Raw genomic sequence first — 10044 nt, forward strand, 5'->3', positions numbered from 1 at the left:
TCCTCTTTACATGAGCTTAATTTAACAATTCACCTCTGAATATATGAAGGGGAAACAGGTTTTGTTATGATTTTGAAGGTATTGCGCACTGAAAAGAGGGGGGGGAAGTCTGATGTCTTGTAAGTGTAAAATATCCTTGTAGGTAGTTAAACTGATTCTCACCTCACTTGAGGATTATTTGGACATGCTGCTCAGAGACGTCTGCTGTATAACCAGCTGGGTAGACTTAACTCACCAGGTGGAAGAACCCACAGCTCTGTGGCACCTTCACTGTCGTTGGACACATAATTTCCTTCTAGTTTAAAGTGTTATTTAAAGACTCCGGTTGAAACTAACAGATCAGACTACTACAGATTTTTCTCTGCTGTACTTTTAGACGAAGTCTCTCACCAGAATAGGATTCTGTTTCAGTGCCGGCCGTCTATAAGTCACAATGTTCCTGACAGAGCTGCAGTCCTGAGCAGCTATTTCTCTGATCTATGGCAGTGGTTCACACAGCGCTGCATCACCACAGACACAATTAGCTTTTAATGGCCTTCAGTTGATTTAGCCCAGGACTCGACAATGTCGGCCTGATAGATGACCGCAGCGGGGACTTGTGACGTCAAACACGGCCTCATTGCTGTGTTCAAACGGAGATATAACACTGAGTTTATTTTCTAAAAGGTTTATTTCACGTCAGAGACATTATTCATCATTAATACAGGGACATCATCAAACCACTGCAGTTAAATACAAACCAGGAAAAACTTTTAAACGCTGTGTTGGCAAGAAAGGACGTCTTTAGCTAAAGGAGAGAAGAAAACAGATATCAGACATCTCAAACATAAAACAACAGAATAACTGAGTTTATTTAGCTGCTTCCTGCAGCAGAAAGGTTTGTCTAACTTTACATACAAGGAGGGTCATGAAGGCAATTTAGAAGATTTAGAGCAGTTGAAATAATGAGTGACTGTGTGACATCCTCAAAGACCTACAGACCTTTTAGCCACGTAACTTGTACGATTCTGCAGAGACCAAAGTCCTAGTTCTAGGTAAGAGACAAGGATCCTTTGGTTGGCATAAAACCAAAGTCATAGTCCTGTATCAGACGTCACCTTCAGAGCCTGGCTGAGTCTTCATGGTGGACCTGGAGAGACGGACGTCCGTGATAAAACCTTGTCTACCTCAGAGTGTGTCGCCCCCTAAAAAAGAACAAAGGCAGCAGTTATTTTCACGCACATTACTGTACCTTTAAAAGCAATGACATGCTTCACACTCAAACAGCTGATCATTTGTTTTTGAAGAGGGCTTTTATAGACAGCCCTAGGTCTAAATGGGTCAAATAAAGGCTAAAAAACATGAAATAAAACAACAGACACCAAGAAGAAAGCAGGTAAGGCATAGACACAAGGTTCCGAATTTTTATGCAAATTATATTTTTCTCTGATTTTCCTAAACAGTCGATGCAAACAACAGTCAGGATAATTTCAAAGTCAGCAACCGTTAGAGCATAATTCAAATTTTATTGACCAAACCTCCCAATGATAACTTCATTTTTTATTTTTTCAAAAATAAAAACTCAAAATGGACTGTTCCAAATTATTATGTACAACAGAGTTTCAAAACATTTTATAGGTTGTAAAGAACTGAAATGGTCATTTTTTGAATGTGCAGCATTAGGAGGTGATATTACTGAAATCAAAAACTATTTCAATCAAAAACATCTTAACAGGCCAAGTTCCATGTTAACATAGGAGCCCCTCTTTGATATCACCTTCACAATTCTAGCATCCATTGAACTCGCAAGTTTTTGTCAAGTTCCTGCTTGAATTTCTTTGCAAGATGTCAGAATAGCCTCCCAGAGCTGCAGTTTTGATGTGAACTTTCTCCCACCCTCATAGATCTTTAGCTTGAGGATGCTCCAAAGGTTCTCAATAGGGTTGAGGTCAGGGGAGGATGGGGGCCACACCATGAGTTTCTCTTCTTTTATGCCCATAGCAGCCAATGACACAGAGGGATTCTTTGCAGCATGAGATGGAGCATTATCATGCAGGAAGATAATTTTGCTATGGAAGGCACGGTTCTTCTTTTCATACCATTGAAGAAAGTGGTGAGTCAGAAGCTTTATATACTTTGCTGAGGTCATTTCACACCTTTGGGGACTTGTCATAGATACGAGTTGGGGCCCTAAGCAAAAAAGGTTGGGAACTACTCCAAATATTCTATGTCTCTATGATCCAAGATTTGTGCTACATTTTGAAAATGTTTTCTTTCCTTTTCAAGTTGATGTGTATTACATGCATTTTGGTAATGGGCTCCAATGAAAATAAACTCAGTGAATATCTCTGTCAGGGCAGAGCAAGGCGATGCTTTTGGTACATGCTAGAAACCAATTGTGGTGTATGCTGTGGAGTTTCAAAGAGTACAGCACATTTTGAGAGCGATGCAGCCGGAGTATGTGGGATTTAAAAATGAATTGTGGCTATAGGGACAGAAGAAGTAGAAATTCGTCTTATGCAAATGTCTACATTATCCTCTACTTCTTCTTGTGTTAATGCATTTGACATTTATCCCTTTGGTACATTTCCCACACATCCACATCATAAGTTCAAAGACTAATTGTGACCAGTCTTTGGTTTCAGCCATAGAGCCCGAAGTTGTTGTTTACTCACAAAGACCAGTCGCTGTACAGCTTTTGGTGTCGTAAGGAGTCCTCGAACTCGCTCTTGGACCTCTTCCCATTCTCTGTGAGAACTGGACATCAAATAAATAAACAGGAAACTTGATTTTAGGAGCCATTTGTACCAGCCATTAAATCCTTTAAGAGAATGAAAACTCCAGTGTTGTCTGCATAAAAATATTTACAGCCAAACAGATGAGAAAAGTTCTAGTTCTGTGCAAATATAAAAAAAATCTTCAGCAGATCCCGATGTGTTAAACCCACAAATCTTTATATTAAAACTGGTCATTACCTGCTGTTCCTGGCCTGTTCTCTGTAAGATTTCCTCAGTCCTGAGGGATCTCGTGTCTCTGAAGAGCTAGACTCGTCTTCTGAAGTTCCTCCAACCTGCGAATAGACCCAAAATCATAATACCACTACATTAAAGTGTCTACACTTGTGCAATATAATACTCCCACCCTTAAATGAAGGATAAAGTTGCAGTTATTGAAGGCTTAATAGGTCCAGTTTTTTAGCATTGGGTGCAAAGAGCAGAAATCAACTGTACCAACCAAACTGTTTGATGTAGATAATCTTCTCCGAGTTGGGGAATATTTCACTGAAACATCAAAAAAGAAGAAAAATATGTAAGGCCACAGCAGATTTAAATTTTTTGGTCGGCAAAACTTGACTATATGTAGGTCAATGTAGAGTATGATCATTAAACTAAGCAGGTCAGCTCTTATCAACAGCTGTATAACTTTATCACTTAACTCTAAATGCTGCTGAACTTGTTGGGAAGTTGTTAGAGATTGTAAACTGTGTTTAATATGACAAAACAGCTTTACAGGAGAATTTCTACCTGCTGATGAAGACCTGTTCAAAGGTGAAGAGGAGCTGGTGAACGAAGCAGAGCGTCTGGGTGAGGCAGACCGACCGACTCCAGGCCACGAAGATACCAGCTACAGAGAAATGATGACACAGTGAGCCGGTTCAATCAGAAAGCAAACAGAAAATCTGGAAAGGCTGAAATTACACACGCCTGTTAGTTATGACAGTACACAAAATAATAACACGAATAAATCAGAATTATCCTGGAACTACCAGACACGTGGATTTGGAGTGGATTATAGAAGCACAATTAAATGAAACATTTCAGATAGTGAAATACGGTTATAACGTTATGTATTAACACCAATGCTGGGTGATGAAGACCAAAAATCCTATTTATACATTTTTAGAGGAAAAATAAAAATATAAAAGGTTGTTATAATACCAGAGAGATACATTTTAACATAAATCTTGTGAAAATCAAACAATATTAAAACCTGTTTGATACCAAAACATCAAAAATAGAGGTCCTAGACAACTAATATGAGGTCATTTTCATTTTAAAAGTTCAGAAATTGCAGACAAACTTTTAAACACTGTCCAAATTGCATAAAAACACTGTCAGATGTGATAGAGTTTATCAAATGATCCCCAGCAGAGTTCGTGTTTTGCTGAAATCCTGCCGACAATGCCAGTTCCAAAAAATGTATCCTCTGTCCTCTTGTTCTGTTTCAAATCTACATTATTTTTATGATTGGTAGAATCAAAATGTACAGAACGTCATTATCTTCAGTCAGATTTTTAACTAAAAGAGTGAGAGCATGGTCCTAATTGCACAAATACCTACCTAGTTTGATTTATCCAATAAGCACGGGATTTTCCAACTGTTGCCAACACATTTGTGCAATTTGATAATAAGTATAGAAGAGTTTTTTTCAAATTTCACAGGCATGAGACCAATCTGAGACCAATATAAACTTGTCTTAAAGGGGTAAAATATGTGACCTTTAATTCAAAGTGACCATTTCTATGTCATATATTTTCTTAACTGAGGTCTTACAGTATCTCAGATATTTCCTAAACTTTCAAAGACAGAGAAATTCTTGATTTTTATAAGCGTAAGAGAGCTTTCTTTTCATGGAGGCTGCCATAGGTTTCAGGTTTCAAATTTCACATTTTTCTAACTATGAAGTCAGACATTACTTTCACACCTGATATGAGAGCCTTTCAGAGTTGCCCAAGACCCTTTCCTCATCGGCCAAAGTCCACAGAATATAGATGAAGAAAAGTAGCTAAAACCACCAGTGGAGCTAGTAAATACCTCAGTAATCCATTTTACCTCTAACAAGGGAACATAAAACACTAAGGCTCACCTGACATGTTTGGTGTTGCCTCAGAGCTTCTCTGTAAAGGTGACATAAAAGACTGAGGGGAAAATTCACAAAGATTGCCTAACTTTAAGACTTTTATGGCTGCTAAACACGGGGAACTGAGACCAAAACAGACTTAATAATCCTGAAACAGGCAATCAGGTGTACTCATGTTACTATCTAAAGGAATTTTAAGGTACTACCTTATTTTCTAGGTGGTAAAGCATGTCTATCTACAACATCAGAACCAGTCATCTTTAAAATAGCAACATTTTCCCTTTTGCAGCCTAATAAAAACAGAATTTTGGGGATTAACAACCCAAACAGTGCAGCATAAAGGTGAAAATGTGAGCTTTACCCCACAGAGGCATTTATCACGACTCGAATACTCTGACTGGTTAAGGGTTAAAAACACCAGAGAGGGAGTATGAGCTGATTTATTTGCTGTGTAGACAGACTTAACTCGGTGCTGCCCTCTGCTGGTTAATAATGAAAACAAAGACGTGAAGTTTGTACTTACAGGCTGAGTTGAGTCCCAGTGGTCTGGGCCTCTGGGAGCTGCAGAGTCCAGGCTGAGCCGGGTCAGACCCTGGCTGTTTCCTGCTCTCACAGGGGACATGGACTGAGATCTGGAGACATGTGACGGTGATCTGGTTCTGCTGAGTCTCTCTCTGTTCATCCTGATGCCTCGTCTCCTCTGAGGAGAGGACGTCCGCGGTCTGCTGGAGGGCTTCCTGCTCCTCTTCATCACCGGTCTCTGGAGATAGAAGAGAAAATAAAGATAACAGAAGAGAGGTTTTTTATCTGGCACTAGTCAGCCCCAGAATTACTAGTCAGTTTTCTGTTCAGTTTAAGCACCATTAATGAATCTTTACCAGGAGGACGTTGGGGTAAAAGTTGACATTTTCATCAGCTGAACACTCGATGATGGTTGTCTTAGTGGAAAACTCCAACCTGGGAGCAATTCCCTGGGAGGATGACAAATTAAAATATGAATATTAATAATATGAAACCTATGAGAACAGGTAGACGATGCCCTTGAGTCTCTTGAGGAGGGTTTGGACTTACAGGAAAGTGAGGGGCTCGAGTCATCAGAACCTCTCGATCCACTCCAGAGAAAGAAGGAACCAGTTTGGGTTCTGGGAACAAGAAACGTCGAGCATCTTCTTCAAAGCAGGCCAGAGTGTCGCCTCCTGTGATCAGAAAAAAATAAAATAAAATTCACTTGAATAATTTAGTATGAATAACATGAAACAAAACGAACAATAAAATATGATACAATATCCTTTTTCATAAATTGCTGCATTCATGCTCATGTCATGGAGGTGACCTGCATGTATGAATGTTTTACTGAGACTGATTATCAATATGATTCCTGTTTCTCCTTTTTTAATCCATATTTCGGGCTATTTTTTTGCCTTTCTCAGAGAAAAAAAGACAACGGCTAGAGTCAGAAACAGGGACAAGAGAGCTGGAGAGAGACTAGCAGGGAAGGAGCCACAGGCCAGACTTGAACTTGGGCTGCCTGCATAAATGGGATGGGACTTAACCACAAGGCCATCTGCACCCCATTTCTCTTCTTTTTTTAAAAATCTTTTTTGTCCCCTTTTGTTGGCAATAAAGCCATTAGAAATCAAAATGTGCAGCCCAATCCTGTTTGGTCCAGTCTGGCCTGATCTGATTTGTCTAATATATCTGAGTTATAAAATACAAGACAATTTATATGAGAAACTGACACGACAAGATGAAACAAGGCAAACTATAATAAGACACGTTGAGACAACATCACAATAACCGAGGAACAGAAAAGAGCATTGAATTCGTCTTCAAATACAAAAAGTATTGAATGGATGAAGGTGAACTCTAGATACAATGTACCTTGAAACATGGAGGTATAGATGTTAAAATAAATGAATGATAATACTGACAATAAACAGCCTAACCTGGAGGAATCAGCTGCACCAGATCAATTCTGATCGTCTCATCTGGGAAGAAAAGATATTAACATTACCAACTGTATTCTGTAACTGATGATGGTATGTAAATGATGTAAGATAGATTGTTTTACTCAGGGTGTTTGTGACCAAAAATGGCAACAACAGAAATAACAGTCAAAAAATACATTAATATAATTTTCAATTTTTTTTTAATTTTCCACCTTTTGGCATAATTTTTCAATCAGGATCAGACCTAAACAAATATTAATATATTTTGGGGAATTTAATCCTTTAAATGCAAGTTTAAGTACAAAAACCCTGATGGTTCTAATGTAAAAATATATATATGACAAATTAAATCTATTTTATATACTATACATGCAAAGTAAATTTCCTTGAAAGGAATCATCACAGGCTTGAATATGTTTATAATGAGAAACAACTGAGTATTAGGCATGGATTTCTTTAATTTCAAGATTTTAATAAATAGTCAGACTTAGGGTGTTTGTGAACGAAAAAGGACATCCTACATAAAAAGAAACAAAAACCCTTCACATTAAACAAAAAATGCATCAATGTTTTGATCAAGATAAAACCTCATCATAAATATCAAATATAAATAATTTTTTAAGGGATGAATGCCAGTTTAAAGGCAAAACAACAACGTTATAACCTGACACGCCAGATGGATTTGTTTCACACATCCATCTGGAAAACCTTCAATACTAAGCGTTTGGGAAAGGGCAGAGGATTTGAAAAAAACTCGGACTGTGATTAGATGGACATTCTGTCTATCACATCTTGACGGGCCAATCAGAAAAACAAAACATATGACGGCTATCGAGCTGCTCGTGCGCAGCTACCAAATAACGTGAACCATGGCGACTATAGACATGTCAGTACATGACTTTTGTCATTTTTGAAAAGAAAACAACTCGCTGTTCTTTGTTCTTCTTTTAACAAAGAAATGTTGTCAAGTTCTGATAAAACTGGCTCTTTAGCAGCATCCACTCTAAGCTCCCATAATTTCACCAGCCTCTTGTTGCTGCTTGTTCACGTCACGACTCCTCCACGCCTGAGAGTAATGCCCCTCGTCGCTGATTAGTCTTGTCACTTCCTAACCGAGCCAAAACGGTTCGGATGGGAGCTTTGCAAGATGGATTCGCCAGTGAAAAACAAGGAAACTGGCATATCCATCTGCTTTGCAAGGTTAACAATGTCAGTAACGTAGGGAAAAAAACAAATCAATTTTTTTGTCATATACTACATGAAAATTGGATTTTCTTGAAAGGGATTGCCTCTAACCTGACAAGCCAGATGGATGTGTTTCACACATCTATGGGGAAAACCTCTCATAGACAGCGTTTGGGAAAGGGCAGAGTCTTTGAAAAAAAACTTGGAGGGTGATTGGGTGAACGTTCTATCTATCACATCTTTATGGGCTAATCAGAGTATCAAAATGCAAGTAGCCGCTACCGAGGTGCACCTACCGAGGAGTAAACTTCATAGAGAACTGCATAACGCGAACCATGGCGACTGTAGACATGTCAGTACATGACTTTTGTCGTTCTTGAAAAGAAAACAACTCAGTGCTGTTCTTTGTTCTTCTTTTAATGTAGAAATGTTAAGTTCTGATTAAACTGGCACTTTAGCAGCATAAAATCAAAAATAAGCAAAAAGCCACAAAACAAACTTAATGTTCTCTAAGGATAAAATTCATGATTAAAATAAATCAAGATGTGAATACTGAGGCTTTTCAAATCTATCCTTTCTTCCAAGTTTCAACCTAAATTGTAAAAAAAAAATATGTACAAATAAAACTGAGGAGAAAATTTATCATGTTTAAAATTCAAATAATTTTAGTTACTTACACTCAAGCATTACTGCGATGTCTCCTGGGTCAACGGCATGTCTGAAAATCTACACAGAAACAAAAATGTTTTCATTTCATTGAAGATCCTCATTCTCATAACAATATTAGTAACTTTCATGTAAGTCAGCTTAGTTACTCCTGGAGAATGACAATAACTGGAGCTAAATAATTCATATTTAACCCATTTTCCACACTCAGATTATTCCAGCCTTACTGACCGTTGTCGATCATAGAGCATAAATAAAGACTGACCTTTTCAAACGTCATCTTCTCATGAAACAGCAAAGGGAAGACAGCAGGGAGACTCTCAGACTGACGGTACTGTCCCATGAAACACATACTGAGGTAGATATCATCTTTATCAGACAGGTGGACTCCAGGACAGGACACCTGCAGACATGTAGAGGAATATTTTAGTCAGAAGGAGCATCTTTACTGTCTTTACTGGCCTATAGGCTAAACTTGTAACGGGCTTATATTCCCACTCAGTAGCAACAGTAATTTAAAAGTTTTACATTTGGGAAGTTTTAAACTAATCATATATATTTGGTATATTCTTCATATGTCTAATTGTTACCAATAAAGAACCTACAATATTATTCTGAATTTATAAATGTTTTTCTATCCATCGTTGCAGCTTGGTAAGACATCACAAAAATATAAAGGTTAAAAAATATTGTTTGGGTGGTAATCCTCTACACAGAGCTCAGTCTGCACTTTAACAGGACAGGTTAAAATAAAAACAGAGAAAACAACCAAACTTACCGCTCTGAACTTCAGCTCAACCACAACTTTCAGAGCTTTCCGGGACATCTGGTTATATTTAAAGATTATAAACGGACTACCGAGCTAACAGTATAACTTCAGTGCCATGTAGTTTAATTTTCTCTCGTTCAAAGCTACGGCTCACTGAGTCGCGCTGCCTTGTCACCATGGTAACTGCAACTTCCGGTTTTCGTTTCTCTCAGTAAAGATAGTTCTTCCGTATCCTCCCCTTTACCAGGCCTAATTTTCTATCTCGGGGTAAGGGAGCCAGCTTTTATTGTCTATGGTAAATCTAACAGGATTCCCCGAACATAGTAGAAGTTTACCCCCAGAAACATCAGGTTCCTGTTTGCCTGAAACAAACATGGCGGCGTCGTTACAGGCCGTTAACACATTTATGGTTAATCATATTAAGTCAAAGCTTATCTTCTCATTTATATTTATGGAGTTCGTGTCTTTATCCCGCAAATACTTGGATAAGCTTTTATTTGCCGTGGTCTACCCCTTCGTTATTATTTAATGTCAATTATCTGGCATTGTTTAAGCTGATTGGTTAAAATGATGCATTTGTCTGTTTCCCACGAATACAACGGAACATATATATAACATATATATAATTAAGATGCC

At 38.2% G+C, this 10044-nt stretch overlaps 1 protein-coding gene across 1 annotated transcript; it reads right to left on the reverse strand.

Annotated features, from left to right (window-relative positions):
- Positions 1-703: 703 nt before the first annotated feature.
- Positions 704-9465, reverse strand: spata6l (spermatogenesis associated 6-like). Its single transcript, XM_041779641.1, has 13 exons — positions 9418-9465; positions 8905-9042; positions 8651-8699; positions 6786-6827; positions 5911-6035; positions 5718-5810; positions 5363-5599; positions 3504-3603; positions 3214-3260; positions 2955-3049; positions 2655-2736; positions 1098-1184; positions 704-787 (listed from the first exon to the last, which is right to left on the reverse strand). Exons 1-12 carry the CDS (start codon positions 9463-9465, stop codon positions 1119-1121), a joined length of 1122 nt encoding a protein of 373 aa, XP_041635575.1. The 3' UTR covers positions 704-787; positions 1098-1118.
- Positions 9466-10044: the final 579 nt, after the last annotated feature.

The sequence above is a fragment of the Cheilinus undulatus genome, linkage group 22 (genome assembly GCF_018320785.1).
Source record: "Cheilinus undulatus linkage group 22, ASM1832078v1, whole genome shotgun sequence".
Classification (NCBI taxonomy): Eukaryota; Metazoa; Chordata; class Actinopteri; order Labriformes; family Labridae; genus Cheilinus; species Cheilinus undulatus.

Coding starts and splice junctions, on each gene's coding strand:
- spata6l (XM_041779641.1), bottom strand. CDS start 9,465: ATGTCCCGGAAAGCTCTGAAAGTTGTGGTTGAGCTGAAGTTCAGAGCG. Junction 5,811..5,910: donor CTCGAGCCCCTCACTTTCCT/GTAAGTCCAAAC, acceptor TCATCCTCCCAG/GGAATTGCTCCCAGGTTGGA. Junction 3,050..3,213: donor TATCTACATCAAACAGTTTG/GTTGGTACAGTT, acceptor GTCTATTCGCAG/GTTGGAGGAACTTCAGAAGA.